At 45.6% G+C, this 27,145-nt stretch overlaps 4 protein-coding genes across 4 annotated transcripts; 1 reads left to right on the top strand and 3 right to left on the bottom strand.

Moving 5' to 3' along the window:
* Positions 1-24: 24 nt before the first annotated feature.
* Positions 25-20,562, bottom strand: LOC131887839 (uncharacterized). Its single transcript, XM_059236559.1, has 11 exons — positions 19,893-20,562; positions 7,689-7,766; positions 6,695-7,144; positions 6,317-6,574; positions 6,000-6,231; positions 5,693-5,927; positions 4,406-4,614; positions 4,183-4,333; positions 2,144-2,414; positions 1,843-2,076; positions 25-1,570 (listed from the first exon to the last, which is right to left on the bottom strand). The coding sequence occupies exons 1-11, from the start codon at positions 20,351-20,353 to the stop codon at positions 361-363; spliced, it is 3,789 nt and encodes a 1,262-aa protein (XP_059092542.1). The 5' UTR covers positions 20,354-20,562; the 3' UTR covers positions 25-360.
* LOC131887947 (uncharacterized) lies at positions 7,732-10,407 on the top strand. Its single transcript, XM_059236689.1, has 7 exons — positions 7,732-8,466; positions 8,536-8,672; positions 8,758-8,963; positions 9,143-9,392; positions 9,475-9,801; positions 9,883-10,049; positions 10,122-10,407. The coding sequence occupies exons 1-7, from the start codon at positions 7,926-7,928 to the stop codon at positions 10,354-10,356; spliced, it is 1,863 nt and encodes a 620-aa protein (XP_059092672.1). The 5' UTR covers positions 7,732-7,925; the 3' UTR covers positions 10,357-10,407.
* On the bottom strand, positions 10,555-18,875 carry LOC131887817 (spectrin alpha chain-like). Its single transcript, XM_059236536.1, has 2 exons — positions 18,739-18,875; positions 10,555-17,999 (listed from the first exon to the last, which is right to left on the bottom strand). Exon 2 carries the CDS (start codon positions 17,911-17,913, stop codon positions 10,660-10,662), a length of 7,254 nt encoding a protein of 2,417 aa, XP_059092519.1. The 5' UTR covers positions 17,914-17,999; positions 18,739-18,875; the 3' UTR covers positions 10,555-10,659.
* A 3,157-nt stretch (positions 20,563-23,719) lies between the features above and the next one.
* On the bottom strand, positions 23,720-25,657 carry LOC131888082 (uncharacterized). The gene is made up of 2 exons (XM_059236870.1): positions 25,515-25,657; positions 23,720-24,992 (listed from the first exon to the last, which is right to left on the bottom strand). The coding sequence occupies exons 1-2, from the start codon at positions 25,527-25,529 to the stop codon at positions 24,222-24,224; spliced, it is 786 nt and encodes a 261-aa protein (XP_059092853.1). The 5' UTR covers positions 25,530-25,657; the 3' UTR covers positions 23,720-24,221.
* Positions 25,658-27,145: the final 1,488 nt, after the last annotated feature.

The raw sequence follows: 27,145 nt of genomic DNA, 5'->3' as shown, positions 1-27,145 counted from the left end.
GGTTATGAATGTGAAACATCAAGAAACATGATAAATAGTCTAATTACCTTTGAATACATTTGTACGTATGTACACAGAAATTGCAAACCAATTCTATTGCCACTTTTTCCACCACAATCGGAGACATGGACACACTGATGATAATCATCAATAGAATTATGCATTTTTGGTTAATACTGTTTTGGTTGATGTATCAAAGTGCAACGAAGACACTTGACTCAAACAAGAAGAAGTGTTTTGGCACAAGTAGAACTCACATTTGGGACATTAGAAGATATACGTATAACTTTTTTTCATTCATTGTTCTGACATCGAAAGCACATGAAGGGGCTAGCCTAAACAATGGACCAAAGGAACAAATCAAAAGTACCCGTAGGGATAGGATGCTCCTGACGGGGGGAATCGATTTTGATATGAAGACATGGGAGGCAGCCGAGCACTTGATGTTGGGTAGCTCGCGGGATTTCCATAATGATTCATGTAGCTCTGGTGACTTGGGTACATGCACGCGGAGGCGGCCATCTCTCGCTCATTGGATAAGTAACGGCTCTCGTGGATTTCTTTACCAGGAAAAGGCGGCAAGGGGCCAGATAGGGAAGAATAGGGGTCATGAGGAAAAGGGGGCAAATGCATGGCAGAGCTCTGATTCCGAGGAATGGGATCCAGTGGATTCAAACTGAGGTCCATTGAAGTGGACCGTGGATCAGAGTTGCTGTGCTCATGCAAATAATCCCCGGGACTTGGCGGGGGATATCGGAAATTTGCGCTAGAATGATAGTCAACGGATGACCGCAACGGATATCCTGATCCAGAAGAAGCTGGCGGATTCTGAGATCCCTGAGATGAACTTGTGGAAACACTGCGATGACTGGGGGCAACATCAATCCCTGGGTATAGATTATAACTAGGAGGGGCGTCGGAATAGGGTGGCAAATAAGAAGAACTAATGTTTAAGTCGTTTTGATTCTTAGCGTAGTCTGCAGACATCGAGGGCAACTGAAACTCGCGTCTGATACTGGTCGAGGGCACATGAAACGATTCATGGACCTTCATGGGTAACGGAGCCGAATCATTCGTGGGAGGAGACGAGATCATACTTTCAGTAGAGTGGGATAACACCTTGTTAATGGACGACTTGCTCTCCAGAGTCTCGCTGTAATCCAAAGAATCGTGTGCGTTTTCCAACGGGTCATGGCTCACAACGGGGCTCGCCTTATCGGCATCCCCGTCTTCCTCTACGATATTTGCCGGGACCAAACTTTGGCCACCGTCATCTCCATCGTTGCTGCTCATATCCAGCGCCTCGGACCCGGATGACCCCCCTCCCCCCATATCCTGTTCCGCTGCGGCCAGGGCCGCCACCACCAAAAGGCTGCATTTCTCAGTGGCCAAGGGAGTCGATGGCCCATCTAAAAGACTTGTGGTGGATGGCCTGGAGACTGATGCGCGCGAGGAGGTGGTGGAAAAAGAGCTACTTTTATTAGCCATTCTGGCGGACATGAGGGCAGGTTGTTGTTGTTGTTGGTCCTCTTCATCCTCGAATTTGTAAACATCCGGCTCCAATGTATCCCTGTGCAAAAGAAATGAAATCGTGACGTACTGTGCCTAGTTAATAGGAGAGAGGGGGCGGGGGGCTTTCTATATCTAGACCTCACGGATACACAAAGTTCATAAATGCATGAAAGTACGATTGCATTTGATTTGCACTACCCTTTAAGAGAAGAAGTAGTCAGGCATTAGTTGGAGTGTCAGTGCCAAGCACAATCCAATCAATGACTTTGACGTCATCATTCTCTGGGTATGGATGTGTGTGGACGTGTTTTTCTTACATGAAATGCATACCTGGGTGTTTTTTCTTGTCTGATCTTGGTCCTGAAGATCCTTCCGTCTTTATTATGCGGATCCGCCCTCCGATTCATGACATTTCCGTGAAGCCCGGAGTAGGCAGTCATGGTGTAAGGGACTTCTCGTTCGATTTTGGGCATGTCTTCCTCGTTCAAACCATGGCTTCGTTTATAGTGGAATTGGAGACATTGCTTTGTGGTGAATCCATTCTTACAACCCTCGATTTTGCATCTATGAAGACCAAGATGGCGTCAGCATAAATCAGGATACCAAACAAAAATGTTTAATTGTTACTAACCCAAATGGTTTGACCCCCGAGTGAGTGAGCATGTGAATCTTCAGGTTGGATTTGTTCTTGAACGTTCGTCCGCATTTTTCGCAGGCCACTCTGGCTGAAGCATCTTGAGTGGACGAGGAAAGCGACGAATTCGAGGACGAGACCGAGACCGAAGCTGATGGCGTAGTCTCCATGGCATGGACCTCTCGTTTATGGCGCTGAAGGGCATTGTTAGAGGCCAAAACCCGTTGGCAAAGCGTGCATTCAAATTCAGCCAGGGCATTAGGATTCCCTGAGGAAAAACAACAAGTTGTAGCTTTTTTAATTACTTATCAAAGTGGCAAGGGCGGCGAAGAAGCAAGTAATGGATGTTTCGTGTTTCAAAATAAAATTCAACTTTCTCTGAAAGGTGCCCGCAAACCAGAATGAATGAATGAATGAATGAATGCAGAAAATGTTGAAGGAAAGAAAGGCGAAGATAAAGAGGGAGCACAGTAGAGAGCGCGGAGGGTTCTTGCTCTTCCTTCCTTTCAGAACTTTAAAGGCCACCTTTGGTTCAGGTTGGTTCTACTAGGTCACCAATGCCTTCTGCTGCAATCTTCCCTTGAGTAGTAACGTGCATACATACACACACGTACGTATGATCAAAATGACAAAATAACAATAAGGAATATAAAGCCCATTTGACAGTACCAGAGACACATTTTTCCCTAGAAATGAGCGATATTTGGTCGAGACATAACACCATCAATGGCATGGTTAGGGCTTGTGAATTACTCCACTTCAGATCCTTGGCTCGAAATTCTGAGATGACACAGATCTGGCGTCCATCGCTCAACAATAAAACCTTCTTCCAAATGATGTAAGTTTCTACGACCCATACAAGGTAACGCATTCATTTTTCCCATGGATGCCAGTCGAGACGGCTTTCGAGCCATTCATTGGAACATCCGATGAGATCTTGACAAGATCCTCGAAAGCCGCAGGAGAATTTGTAAATCAGTGGCATGATGGAGGAACATTCCACGAACCCCTTTTCTTTTACTCTGGGTAAAGAGGACGTGACGTTCGTGAGATTGAGCATTGGCTTTAAGGGCTTCAACGAGCCAGCCTGTCTACTGAACGTTCGCAATGCCATGGCTTGGTTCAGCGAAGCAATGCAGCGGGGCCGTGAGGGGGAAAATGCCACAACAATCCCCTCACTCTTTCACACCCACAAGTAGTTTTTTTTATACAGGTCTACTTGAATCCCAAAGCTCTTTCTGGGCGGGGGAAACCTTCATTCTTCTCGAGGAGAACGTAGCTTCAAACAATTTCTATGTACTTGAATCGAATTAGTCGCCATGTTGAGAGGAGGGTCGAGAGGAAAACAGGGATGTCTCACAACGGCCTTTGCGAGAACGACCCACTCAGGTAGTGCGGGATGAAGCCCTTGAATCATTCTTGGATGGAAGTGGCATCTTGGCTACCAAAACAAATACTCTACAGTACAAATAACATGTTCAGAATACTTGTACCAACAAAAACAGACCCGTTCTTGTCGTTCCAGCTTCTTCTCTCTGCTCTTCAACGATGCATTCTCATCCTTGGATTGGGTGAAACGGAGTGAACGAGGGAGAGCAGGAAAGATGAACGAAAGGAAAGTCCCCCCAAAGTCTCTTGCGAGCGAGTCTCTTGGCTTGAATGGATAAAAGATCCAGCTAGCCCTTGTGTAGGCAATTTGCAGGCCTGCTCGCTCGCCAACCAAAGAAGGTTCCATTCATTCATGAAGGCATCGTCAGACCTATGGGCGGCCAGGTTTTGGCATGAAAGGATGTGTACAATGTTGGGTGCTACAACTCGAGACAGATCCAACACACCAACCAAAGACGCACTTGACCAACTTCGGTGCCATATTTTCAGCCGTCATTCGGGATTGCGTTATTAGGCTGAGCATAAAGTACATTCGTTCCCGTGTAACAGATTGCTCCATATGTACTGTACATGCTGTTTATGTGTATGTATCGTTCTACTTGGTGTACGTACTAATGTACTCGTACGTATTGTCTAAAATGGCATACCTCCATTGTGCATGCGTCGAAGATGAATCTTGAGTTTTTGTGGCTGGCAAAATTTCTTGCCGCAGATTTTGCATAAAGGTCGAGTGCGGCTGGGATTGGATGAACAGCCGTAGTTGCGATGCATGTCCAGGTAGTTGAGTCGCAAAAAATGCTGAAGACGAACAGAAGAAAGCAATGAATGAATGTTCAACATCCTTTAACGTGTGGTTTGCAGTGTTCCAACCTTTTGACAGAATTGGCATTGGTAGGCGCCCTTTCCATCATGTTTCTCGGTGGCATGCTTGATGATATTTTCTTTGCCCAAAACAGTCAGTCCGCAGACCTTGCAATGGTATTTCCGAATAGTGAGCGAGTATTGGGGGTCATGGAACACGGAACAATGAAGACGATAGTACAGTGGATGCGAGAACTTGATGTTACAGCCACCGCAATCTGAAACGTAGAATAATTGTTGAATTCATCAAGGGCAAAGTTGTTAGGATGAAATGTTCAGTAATCGAATCAGATGAATCTTAAAGGGGAACAGCGACAGACAGCTAAGCAGGATCTTGATTGAGCGTGATCCTTTTTGGCGAGGATGCAACCGTGGTTCATCAAACGTTTTAAGACTGGGAAATCCTTGATTAATGCATATTGGATGAATTCTGGTATGTCCAAGTCCGAGATTAAGGTGTAACTTTTACCAAGGAGCAAAAGGCCAAAACTTAATTTTGAGAAAACATGGGAAGAACAGCAGGAACATGTGTATGTCGTTGAAGGATTCATTGCTTTTTTAAGGTACTGCGTTGAAGCCAATCCTTAGATCGTTACATTATTTTCTGAGAGAGCACTGTCAAGTTGGTTAGCAGATTGATTCATCCATAGATTTCTAGGCATTTAATGTCGGACGACCGACCATTTGGTTGGCTAAACAGTACTATGATGGCTGGACTCTTAGTAATTGATCGCAAACCGGTTGATTGTACTGTATATATTTGGCGAGTATATAATCGAGTGGTCGGTCGTCCGACATCCAGTGTCTAGAAATCTGTGGTTCATCTTCTGTCGGTGCCTTAGTACATTTTTCCTTTAGGAAGGTCGGGGAGGAGAATCGAACCCGAGATGGATCTCATTTTATGAAACTGCACTAAGTATTATGCCATGTTTCCCATCCACACTAGGTATGAAGAGCCCATCGTGAATGATCCAAACTCCTCTTTTGGTCTGCTTAAATCATAAGTTCCGTCCTCCCAACAAACCTGAATCTTTTTAATGCAAGTCAATGAATCCGAGATTTGGCGTCACAACTAGAATTTCAATTGTATACAATGTCAACTTGAGCCTGAACTAGTCAAGCGGAAAGTTTCGTATGTGGACTACAAACAGCTTTATTTTTCTAAAAGAAAACGTTCCGGAAGGTGCGGAGACTTCAAAATGGGGATAGAAAAACTTGAATGGTACCAAGTCCACGAAATTTTGGGACAAATGAAGTGACTCAAGAACTCAGCTGATTTTGCTTAGTCAAACGTACTTGTTTTTTCCGCCCGTTTCTTGGTCCAACTCAGATCTTGTTCCCCAGTCCAATAAAGCAACTCTTCTCCTGGTTGGATCACGGTCAGAGTGATGAAAAACAACTGGTTGTCACGTGTGACCGTGCTCAGATTGCGATGCTGACGGCTGGGAGCGGGTCTCAGGTATCGGATCCAGTTCGACTTTTCAGGGTTAACCGTGCTCAGATAGATGTGTCGATTGTCCTCTGTATTGATCTGGAATCGGGTAGGAGGTTTTACTTTATGGTTGGCGTAATGACCTCATATTGTGTCAATCATACTCCTCACCTGCCACAGATCCTTCATGAGGAAATCCTCGGGGATTTCGCGCTCAAGAATGGCCTCTCCTTGGAGAGGCCCGAATTGAGTCCGGGCCTTGATTCCCTCCTCGCACTTCACACGGACGCCCAAGCCATGATTGGGCTCAGTGTCTTTAAGCTCCAAGGCCAATGGCAGACTCAATCGTGCGAAAGATTTTGACAGATCTACATGATTCAAATGAATGGGACTCTTATCATTCCTAGAAAGGCAAAAAAATGACCATGCCTCATTCAGTATCATTTGTCCTGATACGGCTTATCAAGCCGCGCCATTTGGTCACATACTCGTCACTCTGACTAGTTTTTCCACCCGAGGTGGAGAAATCAATAACGGAATCGGAAACGACCTCCGTGGGGTCCAACATTGGACAGGTGCCCTCGTGGAGGCCATCGCAGATATGGCATGTCTGTTCTAGGGCCGCTCCATTGGATGATTCGTCTATTTGGAGTTGATCACTGACAGGACTGGTGGAGATTGGCTCAACATTGGACTGCAGTTCGCTGGCAATGCCGCCACTCGGCGTTTTTCGGCAATCAAAGGACCTTTTGAGGAAGAGATAGAATTTTAGCATGCCAGTCTCCAGCAATGCGCATCAAGCGCATTGCTTTGATCTTTGTGACGCCGACTTTGACACAGGATCACCCAAGCACGCATGCACGCACCCATTTTTCTTCCGTTTGATTGTCTTCACCCATGTTTGCTCCTCGGTTGAGTCTGTTTTGAGGGGATCCTCGTCATGATCGGATTGGGTTTCCCCGACTGGATCTTGATCCTCGACGACGGTATTTTTTGATGGAGAGCCAGGTGTCTCCCAGGATGATTTCCGTTTCCTGCTGATTTGTACTTCCCTGGATTTGGAGCGAGGCTTAATTGGCGGCCTTTTCCCACTTTTGGGCGCCGAGGCTGCCACTTTTGATGTGGCCGTCGTAATTTGGGGCGAAGAAGGATGGTTACCAACGGATTTGGCATCACCAGTAGTGTCGGCTGGCTGGGGGAGCTTTGGTGTAGAGGCCTTATCGGGAATGGAGTGACTAATGCGAACTTTGGTGGGGATAGACTTTCGTCCTCGCCTTCTCCTCTGCTTGCCCACAGGTTGAGTATCTTGCGTCGGGCTTCACAAAGAAAGAAAGGGAACATGAATGAAAATAAAAGTCTATCAACGCAAAGCAAAAACCTTTTCAATTTTTGGCCTCAAATTGCAAATTTCACGTAACTTTGATTATTCGGAAATGCTTGTTTTCTTATTTTTTTTTTTCACCCAGACGAGATAGAGCCCAGCGTGAATGACTAAGTTCTTTATCTGGTCTTCAGAAATGATAAGTTCCCATCTGCTGAGTAATAGTCAAACTAGGAAACAAAGCCCACATTGACAAATAACCGGAGGGATGTACTTCATTTTGGCGAAAATGACTTCAGATGTTCAAACAAATAAGCCTAATCATATAAGATTTGACTTTCTTCCGAACGAAATGGGTTGGCTTACACGCACATCTTGGTTAGCCTTTTCAAACCTTATTCTCTAATTGCATAAACAGGAAGCTCAAGTTGTGATCTCTATCAAATCATTGATGGCTCATTAAATGACTAGTCGGTTCGAATATCATGCAAACATGTGCACTTAATTGTTGAGACACACTTGAACACGCAGACACTTACCCGCCGACAGATTCCACTTCCTCTTTCTTGGACTCTTTGTGATCGATCTCTCGAGTCTCCCCACTCTCCTTTGCTTTCCTGTAAAAGACAATGTAAAAAAGCGATTAACAATCATATCTCACTCACATTGGTCGATATCCGACACGGCAATTGGCTCTCCATTCTTTTGAAATATGATGTCATAAATATATCAGTGATCGCTGAGCACATGAGATATGACTTTGTCCACGAAACCTCATGGAATCTCTAACCCAAGCCCGGAACCCGCTTTTGGCCCTCAATTTGCTCGTGGTGCTGGTATGTTTCGGGGTGGAACAGATCCACGCCGTTCCAATTCAAAATGAACGGATCCAAGTGGACAGACTTTTGCAACTTCTTCAAGATGCCAGAAAACCCGCCCAAGACGCTAACAATGGTTGGACAAAAATCACGGAAGATGATGTTCTGGATGTCATGTTGGGTTTGGATCCGCAATCTAAAGATTCCGTGAATGACCAAGGACAGATCATTGACCCTTCTTCCAAAGTTGAAACCCCAGGCTTACTCCAAGATCGCTTTTTGAACACGCCTTCATTGGCGGTGTACGCTCCTCTTCCCAACGTCTCCATCACCACGTTCAAACCAACTCTCCAAATCGGCCAAGACTCTGAACCACAAATGACGAACTCTCCATGGAATCGAACTTTATCTCAAGCTAACGGTCCACAAGATCCGCAAGATCCGAGTTTCTCAATTTTTCATGATGTACGCAATCTAGGTATCACCCAATTTGACCAAGGTGAGATCGGGTTCCAATAGTCAGTAGACTCACCAGTTTTGGCGACTTCAGATTAATTTTTATGTGTAGAAAAATGCCTTTGTGGTGTGGACGTTTTAAGACCTCATTCCTTACTTAATCATCGGCATGAGTCGCAGACAGAATTCACTTCAATCGCCGCAAGAACTCAGAAACCTTGGACCGCCGTGATCGTTTCGAAGGCATGGGTGAGTGAGCGGGAATGAGGATCTGTTTTGAAAGACCCGTTCCCAAAGCAATCATTTTTTTTTGCCTTCGTACCGCTTGTTTTAGAATCAAGAGGTCCGGCGATGTGAGGGATCATTGATCAATCATCACTTTGTGCTGTCTTCGGTGAACTGTCTCTGTGGGCAATCGAACCGGATTTTATCCGCTCTTTGTCGTGATCCCGAGAAATCTGTCATTGACATTTATCCCACCTCTCTGCAACAATTCGATGTGTTTCTCGGAAGAGCTGAGAACGGAAAACCCAGAGAAAGGTATGCCAAACCACGTGGTATAATGTGAATTTAGTCGTCAGACAAATTTGGGTGACTTCATTGAGGATGACATTTGTACATTTCCGTTCATTAATCCACTACGCGGAGAATGCGTGAAGAACACATGACATGAAATATTTGCCGACTTATAAAAGACCTTGTTCACACTTATTAATAAGGTACACTGGAACCAGAGTCGTCATTCCAAAGGGCATGCTGACCTTTGGACTGGTCAAGGACGATGTAGCCCTCCTCCGGGTTGACCCTTACGTGACCTTCAACGACAACTTGATGCCCATTTGTTTGGACGGCTCGCTCCTGGAAGTTGCCCGACTGAATCCCTCTCGAATCTCCATGGATGAACCCTTCGCTCCAGTGCCTGAGTTATTATCGAACCAAATTTGCACCACCGACGGTCGACTTCCCAAAGTAAAAACAAATCCATTTTTGTGAGGATAGGGCATGGCGGTGGAGGACGAGCTGGAGGGCATTGATTTTGGTATCTTTATAGCGATTCCACCATTGTGCCAGCCAGTGTCAAGGAACCACTCCTCCCAGTGAACAAGATGCGTTTTGTTCCCGGTTTTGGAACGAACTGAAAGCAGATTACACTTGGGATCCGGACTCAAGTCCACGGACCACGTTCATTGTGGAACAAAGCGGAGCAGTGGATCAAGTTTGTTTTCCTCAACAATCAGCTCGATCCCAATTGGGTTGGTGTCGAGTGAAACATGCGGATTCAACTCTCGATTATTCCCAGGGAAATGATTGGGGATTTTGCTCCGAGAACTGCGACGAGACTCTTGGTTTTGAGTCCAAAGATGATCGCAATCCTCGGGTAAGGCTACAAGTTAGCATGGATGGTTGCTTCGCTTTTCATGAATGGAAACATTGTGCGAGTTTATTTTGTCGCCTCCAGGATGTGCTTCTGGAGATTCAGGATATAGCATATTGTCAAAGATTAGGAGATTTCAAAGACAAATCCGAGTTCTGTGCCGGGGATCTAATTCTACCCGAAGTAAAGCGATATCGTTGGATTCCAAATCAAGGATTGGAAGAGCTCACCGTCTCAGAAAAGGATTATCTGTAAGTGCGAATTGATTGGATTGGAGTCGCCGCTCTTTCCTCATCTAGATATACTTTCATAACCTGCCTTAGGCCATTCTTGGGAGGCTTTGCCACATGCCAGGATTTCATTGGAGGCGGCCCAGCTTGGCAGTGGACCAAAATCAGTGGAGAAGCCCTACAAATTAGGGCCATTCAAGTGGGCGTGGCCAGTCGGAGCTTGGGCTGTTGTCCTGCACATAACCCGACGGTATTCCTCAAAATTGGTGAAAGAAGAGAATGGGTATTGGAACAAAGTCAATCCGGAGGATGCCAGAACTACGCTTGAGCAAACAAATCGAGTAAAATTTTGAAAGACCAAGTAAAATCACGATGGTTATCGGGTTGATGCTTATTTATTCCTTAACACTAGAAATCACGGAAGAATTTGTTCATAATTAATCAAATAAGGTATGTGGATTTAATGCAAGGCTTGCAAGAAATGAAAGGAGAGTGTAGGGGGGGGGGCGAATAATGATCAATATAATACCAATCATTAATGAACGTATATTTGTGAGAGAATTTCCCACCACTTACGGCTAAACTTATACACAGATAAATCAATGCCCCAAGAGGGCCAATAAGAGTTTCTCTAGGACTGTTGGAAGAGTCTTTGAGTGAAGTCCATATAGTCAAAGGCATCGTTCACCTCTCTGCCCGTGTTGGGATCTTGATATGGCTTCATCTTGCGCATGCAGTAATCCGCCATTTCACGGGTCAAATTATGGTAAAGCTCCTCCTTAGTGACATAATCCCGCTCTTGAGTGGTAATGGCTCGGAAGGCGTCCAGGATTTCTCCCGAGGATTGAACATTCTCCGTCTCCTTGGAGATCATGTAAGCCATGTACTCCTGCAGGGAGACCTGTCCATCTCGGTTGGGGTCCACGTGGTTGAGGATGTCTTCAAACTCGGGCTCGGGTTCACCCTCATCGACCATGGGCAAGTCGTAACCGAGGGCCCGGAGACAAGACTTGAACTCGGTGTGGTTCAGCTTGCCCGTCTTATCCTTGTCAAAGTGACGGAACATCATGGAGAACTCCTTCAGGGCATCTTCAGACACTCCGGATTGGTTGCGGGCCTGGATCTGTTGCTCAAGATTGTGCTTAATCCGCATGCCCAATTGGTTGAGCTGATCCCATTGCTGGGCCAGACCCACGGTTGAGTGCTCGGTGTACCGATTATCCAAGATGAGGTGATCTTCCAAGGTGGCGCCTAATTCTTCAATCTGCTTGAGATCAGAGCCACGTTGAGCCACTTCATGAGCCTTGATACCAATGGCAGCTAGTTGCTCTTCAAGTGAGCCTGAGCCCTCCATCATCTGAGAACGAGTGTCCGTCAGCCAGGAGTGGAAAGCATTGGCATGCTTGGCAAACTCCTTCCTCAACTTGTCATTGGCCTCTTGGCGAACTGCCTCCTTGGCCAACTCCGCATCCCTCTCCTTGATAATCTTCTTCAGATTGCGCCACGTCTCCTCCAAGGCCTCCATGGTAAACCAGGTGTACGGGTTGGGTCCCACGTTGAAGCTCTTGATCTTTTTGTCCAATTGGGCGAGAGCCTCAAAATCGGAATTGGCCGAGGAGAGAGAGGCCTGGAACTGGGCGTGGGCCTCTCTCAAGGAGTTGATCTCCTCAATGGAATTGCAACGCACGGGATCGGTCATGTCTTCTTCGGCGTTCTCAAACCAGGAGTTGAAGGCCGACGCTTTCTTGGCAAAGGTCAGGTAAAGCTCTTCAATTTGACGGAATTGCTCTTGAACTTGGAGCAGTCTCTGCTTTCGGTTATTCGAGTCACCCAATAGCTTCTGCCATCGCCCAATCACCTCGTCGTATTTATGATTGATCTCTTTGGATTTGGTATGTCCAGCCGAGACCAACTGATCCTTGAGTCCAGTGATGTTTTGGATGCCTTCATTTTCAAATGCTTCCAACCCAATATCGAAAGTCTCTTGCTTGGTCAACAGAGTCTGAACCGAGGACAAATCTCGACCAAACTCGTCGGATTTGATGTAGGACTCCTTGTCTGCAATCCAAGATTCCACCACATCAGCTTTCCACATGAATTGCAAGTAAGCCGAATTGTCGTGAAGGTTCTGCTTCCTCAACTGAGCCAGATCGCCAAGGTTGGCCATCTTGCTCCGGAGTTGGTCACACCGTTGATGGATATTGTCAGAGTGGTGATTACTGGCCGCAATCAACTCCTGGCCAGCACTGCAGATCTCTTCAGCACGGTTGTGATGAAGGGACAGGTCGGTCTCAAATGCATCATGCTTCTTCATCAATCCTTGGACGGCAGCCATGTTCTGTCCCAGGTCGGGAACGGTGAGCAATTGCTGCTTCTCCGAGATCCAAGCCTCTTCTTCTTCAATCTTGGCCAAAAATTGTTGGTACGTGACCGACTCATTCAGCTTCCTCTCCCGACTACTCGCCATCTCCTTCAGTTCCATCCAAACTTCGTCCAATTGTCGAAGTCGCTCTTTGATCTCATCTCCACCTCTTTGCGACACATCGATCAAGGTTTGACCAGCATCCTGAACGGAACGAATGGCAGGTTCATGACTGGCCAATTCGGATTCCATTCGCTTGTGCTTCTTCTTCAAGTTTTGAACTCCGGTCAAATCTCGCCCATAGTCGTCGGAGCCAACCAAAAGCTTCTTCTCCTTGATCCAGGACTCCTCATCGGCAATGTCCCGGAAGAACTGGTGCAAAGTGTTGGCCTCATTCAGCATGGCTTGACGTTGACTTGCCAGATTTTGGATATTCTTGTAACGGTCGTTGATGTTGTGTCGCTTGGAATCAATGTCTTGATCGTCAAATTGCTTGCTCTTGATCAAAGAGTCGGCTTGTTCATTCATGTCGTTGATCCTGTCCTCGTGAGCCATGATGTCGGCTTCCACGAGTTGATGTTTCTTCATTAGATTTTGCACAGAAGCCAAATCCTTGCCAGACTCGTCCGTGTTGAGGAGAGACTCCACTTCGCCCAACCAGAAATCCAAGTCCTTGACGGCAGCAATGAAGGTTCTTTGCCGGTTGGCCTCCTTTAGTTTCATGGACTTCTCTGACGTTTTTTGAGTCAAAATCTCCCATTGCTCCTTAATGGATTGAAGGCGGTTGATGACGGCTTCCTCGGATCCAGCGCATTTTTTCTTCTCAATCAAGTTCTGTCCCATAGACAACACCGACTGAATTCGGTCCGAATTGGCGCGCAACTCAGCTTCAAATGCTTGATGTTTTTGGTTCTTGGATTGAATATTGGCCGGGTCTTTGTAGTTCTCCTCCTCGGCCAACTGCATCTTCTCCAACATCCAATTCTCGATCTCGTCAGCGTCACGAGAGAACTGTTGCAAGGTTTGAGACTCGCCCAACAGAGACCGTTTTTCGATCAGAGCCTTCTTGAGCTCTTCCCAGCGCTCGAGGACCTCGGTCTTCTTGTCACTGATATCTGGTGCCGCATAGTGCTCAGATCCCGTGAGTTGGTCAGCGTAGGTGGAGAGAGCCTCAATCTTCTCTTCTTGGTTACTAATGGCTTTATCAAAGTCCTCGTGCTTCTTAATCATGGCTTCCACGTTGTCGGCCCCATCGCTCTGGTCTTCATCGGAGGCCAGGAAGGCCTCACGCGACGTCATCCAGTTCTCAGCTTGCTCGCAATCGCGATAGAACAGTTGCAGTTCAAGGCATTGGTCCAATTGCATTCGCCGTGCAATCCAGGCTCTCTCGAGATCCTCTCGGGCATCACTCATTGACCCCAATTTATCCTGAACTTCATCTGATGCGTAATGATTGGCTTGGAGCAGTTGCTTACCAAAGAGCTCGAAAGCTTGGAACGTACCCGCTCTGGCATCAATCTCTGTTCGATGCTCTTGGTGACGTTCCAACAGAGCTTCAGCTCCAGTGACATCGGTGGCCAGCTCATCGCTAGCAATGAGCCCTTTCATGCTACTGATCCACGACATAAGATCACGGTAGTCAGAGAGGAACCGTTGCAAGTCGTAGGAGTCAAGGAGCTTCTCCTTTCTGGTCATGGCCTTTGAGTTCAAGGTCTTCCATTCTTCATGAATCTCCTCTTGTTTTTCTCGGATCACTTCAGTCGACTCAGGATGGTTGTGGGTCAACTTGGCAGCTGTGTCATCCAATCGTCTAATCTTGTCGCTCAAGGCAGCCAAATCTCGCTCCAGACCCTCGTGTTTTCTTTGCAAGGCTTGGACGCTTCGCAAATCTTTGCCAAGATCGTCGATGCCCAAGGCCTCGTCTTTCTCCGCAATCCATTCCTTGGTCTCATCGACGTCACGGTGGAATCTTTGGACCTCATGGGCTCTCTCAAAAGCTACTACCTTCTCGTGGGTGACAGATTGGAGATCGGTCCATTTTTTGTTCAAGTCCTCGATCTGAGCTTGAATCTTCACGGCTGCATCGGTTTGCCCGAGCGTGACCAGTTGCATGGCAATCTCGTTCATCTCTGCTAATCGCACTTCGTTGGCCTTGAGATCGGTCTGGAAATCGTCGAATTTCTTCTGCATAACCTCCACTTGCTCCAAGTCCTCTCCCACATCTTGGACCTGAGCGTGCTGCTCCTTCTGCTTGATCCAGTTGCCCAAATCAGCCGCCTCCCGCACCAAATGGTAAGCCTTGCAAGATTCGCCCAGCTTATTAGCCCTCTCTTCACCCAAGACCAGCAGAGAGTTGTACTGCTTCTCGATTTGAACTTGTCGAGCAGCCACGGAGCTTGAATCCACCAGTTGTTGTTGGGACGCCGTCAAACCGGGGTCAATCTTCTTGACGTAAGCGGCTGGGACGAAGCCTTGGCGATCATTGACTTCGACCTTCCACCAATCCTTATTATTCGAGTTCAAGAGGGTGAGCACGTCACCTTTCTTCATGGAGACCTCACGGGGAGATTTTTCGGTGTAGTCATAGAGCGCCATGACACATTCTTTACCAGTGATATCCACAATTGGCGTCTCTTGCTGCCTACAATTAGCTGCCTGATCTTGAAGATCTTTGATGGTGTTGCCAAAGGCTGCCAAGTCGCTCATGAAAGCTTCGTGCCTCTTGAGCAGGGCTTCCGCTGAATCCTCGTCCTTACCGTAATCGGCGTTGCCGGCAATGGACTCTTTTTCTCTCATCCAGCTCTCGGCTTCATTAGCATCAGTGAAGTATTGGTGAGCTTGAATCGAGTCATCCAGGTCTTGTTTGCGTTGAGCTGCCTTCTCTTTCAATTGGTTCCAATGATCGTGGAGCAATCCCAAGCGACTCTTGATCTCGTCAGAGGCAAAGTGTCCCTCTTGAACCATGTGCTGCGCAGTTTGAGAGACGCTATCGATCCTCGGTTCATGGTTGTTGATCTCAACAGTCATGGCTTGGTGTTTCTTGATAAGATTCTGTACACCGATGAGGTCCTTGCCGCGATTAGTGGAGGCCACAATGGGCTCCTTCTCGCGAATCCAGGCTTCTTCATCCTCAACATCTCGAAAGAGTTGCTGTACGGCCAGAGACTCTTGCAGTCTCTGTTTGCGGTCCTTCAATGGCTTCAGGAGGGAATCATAACGGGACATCAGATGGCTTTGCTTCTCTTTGATACTGTCGGCATCAAAGTGTCCAGTTTGTAAGAACTGATCGGCAGAAATACGCACACCATCCACACGATCCTGGTGAGACCCAATGTCAGTCTCCATCAAAGCATGTTTCTTCAACAGGTTCTGGACCGACGTGAGATCCTTGCCATAATCTTCAGAAATGAGTTGCCCTTCAATCTCGCTCAGCCAGAGTTCCAAATCTTCTACTCCGCGGTTAAAGTGCTGGCCTTGCGATGCTTCTTGCAACTTCAATGTTTTCTTCTCGCTCGCGCTTAAGAGATCATCCCACAAGCCTCCAATCTCATCCACCTTGTACCGTATTTCATCGGACTTGGTGTGCTCGTCTTCGATGAGGTTGTTTCCGGTCTTAATGACATCATGCACTCGGTTCTTGTTGGAGTTAAGTTCGATTTCAAAGTTTTGATGCTTCTGAACCTTGCCTGTGATATTGGTTGGGTCAAGGTAGTTCTTGTCATTGGCGATCTTGAGTTTCTCGTTCAACCATCCTTTGGTTTCATCACAATCCCGATCGAATTGATGGAAATTGTAGGCATCCTCTAAGGCTAACTTCCTCTGGGCGGATTTCTCCTTCAATTCAGAACGGCGTTGGAGAAGCAAGGCTCGCTTTTCAGCCACATCATCAGCGGCATAATGTTGTCCTTCAATCAGCTTCGTAGCAAACTCGTCTAGAGCCTTGATCTTCTCCTCCTGAGCGGCCAGCGACTTTTCAAAATCTTCGTGCTTCTTCATCATGGCTTCGACAGAGTCCAACGAATCCCCAAGATCCTGGTTGGACAAGAAGGACTCTTGCTTGGCCATCCAAGTATCAGCTTGCTCGGTGTCGCGGTAGAAGAGCTGCAGATCCATACACTGCTCGTAGAGAATTCGTCGTTCTTCCCACAATTGCAAGAGGAGGGTCTTTTCATCAGCCAGAACAACCAGCTTCTCCTTGACCTCATCGGAGGCATAGTGGTTGCTATCCAAAAGGATCTGTCCAGCTTCAGCAGTGGCGCGGAAAGAGTCTTCACGGGCGTCAATCTCGGACTTGTGTTCCGCGTGTCTCTCCAAAAGAGCCTCAGCCCCGTTGACGTCCTTGGCCAATTCATCGGCAGTGATGACGGCCTTCATGTCGTTGATCCATGACGTCAAGTCTCTGAAGTCGGCGAGAAATCGGTGCAAGAGGTAGGACTCTTCCAAACGTTGCTTTCGCTCGGTGGCCTTGGCACACAGCGCTTCCCACGTGCTGATGATTTCGTTCTTCTTGGCGTTGATCTCATCCGCGTTTTCTGGGTGGAGCTGACAGAGTTGATCAGCTTCCTTGCCCAAAGTGCCTACCTTATCACTCAGAGCTGCCAGGTCCCGCTCCAAGCCATCGTGCTTCCTCTGGAGGGTCTGAACAGAGGCCAAGTCCTTACCATAATCGTCAGTGGAGAGGAGCAGGTCCTTCTCGTTGATCCAGCTGATGGTTTCGTCGGCATCGCGGTTGAACTTCTGAATTTCTTGCGATCCGAAAAGCTTCTCTTGACGGGCTGCCGAGAGCTTCTTCAAGCGCTCCCATGCCTCTAATAATTCTGCTTTCTTGTTGGAGATCTGTTCATCTTCTGGGTGTTGCTCAGCAATCAATCGGTCTGCCGTTTCGCAAACCTCGCCCACCCGGTACTCCTGGCTGGCCATATCCTTCTGGAATTCATCGAACTTCCTCTGCAATACCTCAACATGTTCCAAGTCATGACCTGATTCAGCCGAGGTCACAAAAGCCTCTTTATCGCGGATCCAGAACATCACTTCATCGCTTTGACGAAGAAATTGAACCAAGACTAGGACTTGCTGAAGACGAAGTCCTTTTTCGGCTAGTTTACTCAACAGCAGCTCCCAAAGGCGGTGGAGCTCATCCAGCCTCTCCTTGATGGCATCTCTCTGGAAATGGTCTTGGTGGATCATCTCCATACCGGTGTTATCCAAGACTACAATGGCGTTGGAATGAGCGGCTACTTCAGCCTCGAATGCTTGATGTTTCTGAATCTTGGCCTGGAGGTTGGTGGGATCTTTGTAGCTCTCGTCCGAGGCCACCTGGAGCTTCTCGTAAATCCAGGACTCCAATTCATCGGCATCTCGACGGAAGTACTGAAACCGACGAGAATCTTCTAAACGATCGCGCTTGAGACGGGCGTTCTCCTTGAATTCTAAATATCGTCGAAGAACTTGTTCACGGCGATCTTGGATGTCTTCAGCGGTTTCGAGGATTTTCACCTCCTTCACTGGAACAGGCTGTTCCATGATGAAGAGAGGATGACGTCCACAGCCTCGTCAAGGGCAATTACTCAACCGAATACTGGGGGGAAGCACCTCAAGTCAAAGAGATTCTGCCGAAAAAGAAGGTCAAAGATTCAAGATTAGTCAAATGGCAATAAATGAAGGAGTCCCTCAAAATGTATGCACATGTCGTTATCAATCGATTGAATGGATCTTCTTGTGTCAAGGCAAATGCTTCCTCATCCGTTATCACCTTCACTACATATAATTGTTTACTCTTACTGAACGCAACGGATTGGCTTAATTCTTTTATCATCGATTGAGCTTTTGCACTCGACTCTCGACAATTATCAAAAATCCAACCCATGCATGGTAGTGCAAATGGCCAATCCAACCAAATAATTGATACTAAAAATTGACAATAAGGCCCTAAAATAAGAGCTTGAATTTCTTTAAGCTTTCACGACGCTACGGGAGTGGAACCTACGACCTCAAGGACGATGACTACATTGTCATGAAGAATCGAGGTCACACAGCCGACTTTGCTAAACAATTTCATTGTAAACCTGGGCCAAAACGTGCTATTAATTGTCGTTTCATATGTCAAGAAACTTCCCCCGTGAAGTCCCGTATTCTCAAAAAATGTCCCATCGGCCAATTAACCAAATATGTACTAGATGTACAGACATGTACGAGACCACACCTTGAAATGTTGAAATGAAGCAACTCCTCTACACCCGCAGTCCCACCAATCCGATCCATTTCTCGATTGACAGGGACACGCCCTGTATCACGGCACCCGGGCAATCATATTGAGACCTTACAATGATCGTTTTGAGCCTCACGTACCTGGTATTTCGTCTCGTTTCCCACACGTCCCCAAAGATGAGTGAGTTGTTGGCTTCCTTCCTTGCTTCCTCTTCTTGTGCTCCGTTCATCGATCGCCCTTTGGCCAAGCAGACTCTCTCCATCAGACCCGTGCCTGTATATCTGCCTATCTAAGCCAGTCCAGCACAGCGGTGAAAGCGAATTTGGCCTCGCCTTAAAACATGGCGACTTGGCGGGATGGGCAGGGCAATGAGTCCGCCGGCAGGCAGCACTGTAGTCACTTACAAAGGGCCACTCCGGCCAACCAATGTTTGAGCAATTTCTTTTCGGCATGAAAATGGGAGGAGATGGGCAGACCAAGTTCAAAGAGGAGGATTTCTCGCATGAATTAAGGCATGAAAATCGGGTTCACACGATGATAAGCGCTCGGCGGAGTCTGAATATGTACATGTAATATCATTTAGCAAGTCAAACTGAATGACATAGGAAGAGAATCACGGCCGTGATAAGATTGGTCAATTCTGTGACTCCATCAAAATGGGAGAGACTACGATTGATCCAATACCTGACTTGAGTTCAATGTCTCGAGGGAGGGATGGCGAATGTAATACTTTCAGTTCATATGATAGTTGCTAACGCCCCCATCCAAAGGAGAAGAATGAAAGCAGGATGGCAAAGCATGGCTTGGATTAGTGGAGGGTAGCCCTACTAAGCAAGATGATAATACTAATTGATTATAGGCATTCTGTAGTGATATTATATTCTGAGAATGTCATCTGCCAATTGGTCCCATGAATATGATACGGATCCTAGATGGAGCATCCTCAAATACTACACACTTTACTTTCGTAAAACATCCCTTGCCATGAGCTCATGTGAGATCCGAATTTTGATGTAATACTATTTATTAAAAAAAAACTTCTGACAGTAGAAGCAACAAATTAGTTTAAATTAAGGCGTCACCAATCTAGTAGTATCCGTAATATGTTACAAAAATTAATCTCCAAGCAGTCGAAAAAAATATGAGGGGGTTGAACTCTCGAAGTAATCAAGCCGCCCGCCAATCCTCCTGTGCCAACTAGTTTTGGCTCGTTGCCAGTTAAGCACGTGGCTTAATCGGGCGTCGGGCGGCTTCCCAAGACCGTTCGTTCGTTCCCATTGGAAAGTAAGCCTACCTGGACTGTTCCTCTTCGTCCCACCGCTTCTGGAGCTTTTCCAACTGGAGAGATCGTTCCAGGAGCACCTCCACCACCTCCAGTTCGGTTTCCAATCCCAATTGACGCCTCAGGCCTTGAATCTTGTTAAATACAGTCAGCGATACCAATAATTGTGGCGTGGTGGGTTTGGGCAGAGCTTCAATTGGGTCAGGCTCGTTCAAAGGTGGCTTAGTATTGAGGCCCTTTTTCTTGCTAGACAACTCGTCGGGTTTGAAATGGTTGGTTTTGGTGCGTTTCCGGTTCGAGAGCCTCCGATTTCCAGGCTCTTCAGACTCCTCTGAATCTTCGGCGTCCTTGGCCTTGGATTCAGAGGTTGAAGTTAAGGTGGAAATTTCAGATGGTTTAAAAGGGCGGGCTTCGCTGTCCTCTGGCGGTTTATTAGCCCTCAGGCGCGAGGATCGCTTCGTGAGGACCCGCATGTTAATTGCAACTTCTGTGTGACATCAAAATCCAAAAGAACACACACGCCACGACATCAAATGCACGAACAACAGTGACCGGCAATCTAATCACATTTCAAATGGGCCCGATGCATAATAGCATCATGGCCTCCTGATGAGGCCATGACACTACATGAAAGTAGCTCGTTGTTGCCTCCAGCCTTCCTTGTCTTGTCTTGAGCCATTGGTTGGGTGGCCTCTCCGAAAAGCAGCTGAGTTACTAAAAACCCAGAATAGATTGCGGGGACAGTCTCTGCCTCAATTCCCAGTCAGTATTCGGCATCTCCTCCTTGTTCCAGATGGAACGTGGGCAACCAGAGAACCAGGCATCTCATCGCTTAACCCTCATTCTCTGTTCTGGCGTGTCCCCGAAAAGCAGCCTCTGAAGAAAGTAAGGAAGGAAACAGCAGTACTGACACGCGAAATAGCAAGAAAATGAGAGCCAGGAGCTTTCTGGAATATGATTTATGGGCGTGCACTGGGCAGTCATCGAATCGTTGCATAGTGTCTGTTTGGAAAAAAATACTTTTAACTTTCCGAGGCGAAGCCGTAATTACCCACACTTGATTTGATACCACGTGCTTGTTGCTTTGAGTTTGTCTTTTTTCGAGTGTCACAATTGGATCATTAGAGACGCTCAAAAACATTATAGGTTTATTTGCAAATTAAGCACATTTCATGTGTTTTTGCATGTTTCTATGCACATTTTGACTTTGGGCAAAACCAAACAAATTTCGACAATTTTGCAACAAAATGAGACATTGTAGCTGAACGTGGCAAGAACCGTCTGCCTAGATGCCATTGGTTCAATTCCCGTTGTCGAAAATTCACTCTTTCAGGAAGGAAATGAATCTAGTACAGTTTCCTTTTACGCGAGAATTCCCCAGTTTGATTCCTCAACTCAACGTTTATCATCAACACCCACAGAAAAAGTACCAACCTGTCAATGGTCAATGACATTGATTGACAATTGGAATAATAGGAAATTTGATGTCCGGCTTAGTTTGCCGGCAAGCGTCATTCCTGAACACGGTGTTCAAAAAGCCCTATCAAGTTTTTAGGGAAATTCCCAAACACATCTTGGCATTTTTCTCTTTTGAAAAGCTATAGGGAACAACTTTGATTTTATTGCTTTACGGAATTCTAGCCCGCATGAAAAACTTCCACACCTAAAAACATTATAAAAACTAAAATTTTCAAAAACCTACTGAATGTAAATTTGGAGCACAGTTAGTTAGCTCTTGAATATAAATTATGATATCATCTATTACGCCGCTACTTAGTTACATGGGATTCAATGGCCCAAATTTCATCATTTTGAGCCCCAAAATGCCCCCGTTATTTGTTATTTCAAATTCCTAAAGAATTATTGTCTATTTTCAATATCACAAAAATGAGATATTATTTTTCTTTTTCTTGCATAATTTCAAATTAACGTAAAGGCTTATACAATCAAATCTAAGACCCTCAGACAAGCAGATTTGAAAATTTATTTTTGAACTGTCTGCAGGACATTTAGTTGAGCGATCACTGAAAGTTGCACAAAAATGAATGAAGCCTCAAAGAGGGCGTTTTTAATCAGTTTCAACAAAGTCTTCAAGATACGACAAAATCTAAAACGTTGCTTGTTGTATGTATTCTTTTCAGAATTCCAGTGAATGCGTAACTAAGTGTACTCATTATGGTAGTAAAATACATTTTCAAAGATTACACTTTAGTGTGTTTTAAGTGACATTATATAGCATTTGGAGCTATTGTGAGGCCATGCAAGAAAAAGAAAAATAATATTTCATTTTTGTGATTTTGAAAATCGACATTGATCCTTTGGGAAATTGAAATAACATACATCCAGGGCATTTTGGGGCTAAAAATGATGAAATTTGGACCACTAAATCCCATGTAAGTAAGTAGCAATATAATAGATGATATCATAATTTATATTCAAGAGCTAACTAAGTGTGCTCCTTATTTACCTTGAGTAGTCTTTCAATTCTTTTAAGATTGTTATATTGTTTTTAGGTATGTACATTTTTATATGGGCTAGAATGCCATAAAGCAATAAAATCCAAATTGCCAAGTTTTTAAATTCAGATTGGATGAATCATTATCATTACCAGTTTAAAAAAGTGCAAATGGCAACCGGAACGTATTTATGTGTTTGGCTGTACTCCATGACTTGTCCAACGACTCTTTTCATCGATAGCATTGCCCAGCTTTTTGCCAAAGCGGCTAATTCGCAAGTAAATCCACACCTCTCTCTTGGCTTGAACAGCCTAACACGGGATCATGTACTCCCCTTAGGTATTATTTTCCCTTGTTTCGTGTTTTTTATTTAAAGGTTCATTTTCATTATTACGAGAACTGCGCCTTAAATATTTAATGCTTGACATTTTGCAATCCGGATAATGTCCAACAAGTTAAACAAAGGAAAAGAAAGTGTGAAAAACTAGAACACAATAGAACCCCCTTCGTTGTGTCGGTCATTTTTCCTTGATATGAGGTCTGTCGCCATTCTACGTAGAAGTCTACGTCAATGTACTTTCTGGTAGAATTAGAATGTTACAGTAGTCTTATTTGGTCATGGATCGAACGTGACAATGTCCTCAACTTTTCAGTCAAAACTGAGGCTACGAAGAGCTTTTGAATGGTTTGTGAGTATTTAAACCATTAGCCAAGAAAAGAAACATCGACTTTCAAGGTCGTGTTTATGAGTAAAGCAATTCATATTGGTTATTGTATTGCTTATTGTTTGTTGCGTATGGGTAGTTATTAAAATAGTCATTTGTGAAGTTGTATTGTTTTTAACATGAAGTGGTGAATAACAAAGGAAAAATACATGCACCTATTGAAATGTAACAAGGCAAGTGTGTTCACTTAAATAAGAGCAAATTCTGAGTGCGGCTGTATTTGATTGTGTTTAGACTTCTAATTATGAGAATAATTACAGTGGAAGGGTCTTAACATTTTCCTCCAGAAATGAACGGAGCAATGACAAAACTTTCCACCAGAACTGCTGTTGTGTGTAATTTTCCCAGGCTCATCTTAACTTGCAATTGATTGGATGCTCGAGAAACTTTCGACCAAATGGTTCTCACGACTTCTTCACTTGGTCGTAAAGCATCGAAATGTCTGCATGAGTGATAATGCGTTCCAATCCAGACATTTGAAAGTCATCTTATTCCTGCGCGTATTTTGTTCAGACAAATTTGATAACCTCCTGGTGCACTGCACACCGTTTGATACATTTAAAAATTCAAAATCTCAAACATTCTGAAGTTAGGGCGACTCTCAACCTCAAATTTGCACACGGAAGGCATGGTTATATATAAAACAAAACGCCCATGGTTGAGTTTTTTCGTAGTTCGCTTCTTTATTTGGGAAATCTCACAGCAACATAACCGCACCACAAAAATGGCAATATCACAGTTCTTGGGATGAACAATTTGTAGATTAAGATAAATAGTAATACTTGGGAGGAGGTGGGTGGTCGCGTGGTTTGTTGATGGCCAACCGGACATATCAGATCTCCGAGGTCATGATCACGGTGGGCGTTTTTTCGATGTTGGTTCGCAGTTCCTTACGCCATGAGAGTGATGTGATCAACACCAGGGAGAGAGACTAATCCAGATCGGCCTTCTCACACTAGGATTTGTCAGGGGAAAGGTCGGGGGTGAATACGATGAGCATAAGTACAGAACAGTAAGTAATGTGGTTTTGGGTGGTCAATAAATTAGAAAAATAAATAGTCACAAGTCTTTGGGAAGAATGATACGAATTTGGCAGGACACGGGAGGAGGGGAGGGAGATGGGGAGTTGAGGAGAGGGATTGAGGACAAGTTCCGAGAACTTATTGGGGAACATGGCAAGAGCAAGCGGATGGCAGCTTGTAGGTATCAATGAAGAACCCACGGTAAGGATCACAAGGATCCACTGAGACCATGCGGTGGTACACGTACTTTTGGGTACACTTGGAGTTGTAGCAAGGGGCAAGGAGACGACAGGCACTGTCGGGAGTGAGGCAGGTCTCAAGACGGGTGGTTTGGGTGTAGTTGTAGTGGCCGTAGCCGTACTCTTTGGGCACGTGTTGGAGAATGATACGCCAGTATCCTTCCACATTCACGGCCCGCTTGATCTTGGCATAGTCCACTTGAGAGGGGCAGAGATAGCCCTCAGGGCCAGCCCAATGAGATAGGTCGAAGGGAGAGGGTCCCTTGGAGGCACCGGTGTAGTAAGCGTAATCGAAAGCATCCTCCTGGTACTTGGTGATATGCTCAACCAGATCATCGGCAGATTGATCGGGCACATCCGAGTACTTCTTCAGGAAGATGGGATCTTGACTGATCTTGTTGGCGATCTCATAATCGGGATACTCGGGGTCCTCCAAGCAAAAGGGAAGGTCAGACTGGTGGGCGCACTTGGGGGGAGCTTTGGGATCACAATACCCCTGAGGGGCGTGCGGGGCGGGGTGATGAGGAGGGGCGTGGTGAGGATCGGGGTACACAGGTTCTGGGTGATGAGGAGGAGGAGCATGGGGAGCATAAGGAGTGGGTTGGGGATGATAGGGTCCTGGTGTGGCTGCCAAGACAATAGTAGCCAAGGGAACCACAAAAGCGGTTACCTACAAAAGAAAACAAAAGATTTGTAACAGTGTGGAACGCTCTCAGTTCAAGATGTATGACGAGTATGATTGGAATACATAGTTTTTCGCTCGGTGACGCAATTTTCACGCGATCATTGTTCGGTACGGGATATGCGTCAGCTTGACGACATGTTACCTCAAAAGAAATAACCTCAGAGACGGTAGTGGGGGGGAAGGGGAGGGGATATCATCTGGTCACACGAAAGATCATGCTCTCAGTTACCATATGGTACTTAGGTATGGATGTCTGATGTTGCAAACAAATTGGAAGTTTGAAATACCATCCCTTTACTTTTGAAATGGCGTTCAAATCTCCGTGACCAAAGTTCCGGTCATGCACTCAGCAATATATTTTTCCTAAGGCAAGGTCGAGTAGCGACCTTTAAAGAGATATGTTCACCTATCCTGCCTTTTGATTTCACTTGTCGAACGACACACTTCGAAAAAGCTATTCTTCAAGTATACAATTGTAGAAAAAAAGAAGCGTTCTTTTTGTCTTACCAGCTTAAAAACCATGGTTGCTGTTTTGCTGCTGTGAGATTTGAGAGACTAGGCGAAGCGAACTGCATCGATTCCCTGTCCGTTGAATCATTTTATACTCCTTTCCGTATTCCTCTGGCACCCTCCACCACATCCGAGGCGTACCTACGTACATCCGTGAACCCGGACGAACCAAAGCGTCAGAGGCGTCATGACGCCTGACAATCAATCAGGCGGGCCTCTTTTCTCAACCCTGGATCAAGGCGCAAAACTCCAATCGCTGGGAGGAAAAAAAGATGATCCGTACGTTGGTTGGGACTTCTTTTTTTGGAATCAAATTTAACCTATTAATGATAGTACTGGGAAGGCATTTAATGCCCATGTATGCATAGTAAGTACGTCTTTAGTATAAGTGTGGTTTTGAGATGGTGTTAATAGAGATTTCAAACTGAATGGCATGTAGGAAATGCAATCTTGGAGTGGATTATGAGATATCGATCTACAGTGCGTTTTAGCCTCGAAATATTCGTAAATATCATCACGTTTTATCAACTATTCTTTCATAAACAGGAATACGGCAGTCTTTATCACCTCAAACAAATGACCGGAACTCGACTCAGTCAAGAAACATTGTTGTAATGTTTTTCATACATTCATGGCAGATCAATGTCCTTGTCCTATTTCAGTTAAAAGCCAAGCGAGACATCGTGAACATGCAAGCGGCATTGGTCAGGTCTTTAAATTAACAATTGGCGTGTAATGGTGATGTTTCTTAAAATCTCATTAGACGCGGCAAAGACAATGGACACATTCCTCTTTCCATCCCAGTTTGAAAAAGCGAACAGATTGGCACTTTTGAGTAGTAAATGTAATTGGAAATGCTTGACTGCATCTTGACTTGACCAACTCTTTTTTTGTTATTTAAACGGTGAATCTTTCCATAGTTCTTCTTAAGGCTTTACGAACTTGCTCTTCAATTAGCCCTAGAAAGATATCTCGTACGGGGGGGGGGGTTAAAAAATGGGGACAAATCAGATCTCCCATATGATTCATTGAAACTCGACGTATATTTGGTTAGAATTTAGATTTATGAATGAGTTTGAGTAAGTCTTCAACTTATGAAACCTGGCCCAATGGCTGACCAATAACATTCCTACACGTGCGTGTTTGAGGGTGTAAAAAGCATTGACTAATGGTCTTGATCGGTTAGTCTTGAAGCGTATGGAACGGGGCAATGACGCCGAATGTGTGCCGCATGGATGAGTTAATTGGTTTCTTATTCGGTTGGATGGATAGATGTGCGTCAGTGCCATAAGCCACCTTGAAATCAGAACGAGGCCCACGTTCCGCCGGCGTTCAAAACTTTGCGCGTAAAATTCTCTATCCTCCAAACCAACTTCCACCCTTATTATCTCACGACAACAATAGCTACGTACAGCCACAGCAACGACAATCAACCAACAACATCACCTGCAACAACAAAATGCCATATGGACTAATGCACGAGAGACAACAACAACAACAACAACAACGGCAACAATGTGTATCCTCAAATCCTCGTCGTTTCGAGCAACAACTACAGCCATTTTTGTGGCCTGTCTTGAAGAGCCGGGACACACTGATGATGATGATGATGATGATGATCTGTATTA

Source organism: Tigriopus californicus, chromosome 1, assembly GCF_007210705.1.
Source record: "Tigriopus californicus strain San Diego chromosome 1, Tcal_SD_v2.1, whole genome shotgun sequence".
Classification (NCBI taxonomy): domain Eukaryota; kingdom Metazoa; phylum Arthropoda; class Copepoda; order Harpacticoida; family Harpacticidae; genus Tigriopus; species Tigriopus californicus.
Note: the sequence above shows the minus strand (reverse complement) of the source record. Positions and strands in the feature narration are given on the sequence as shown.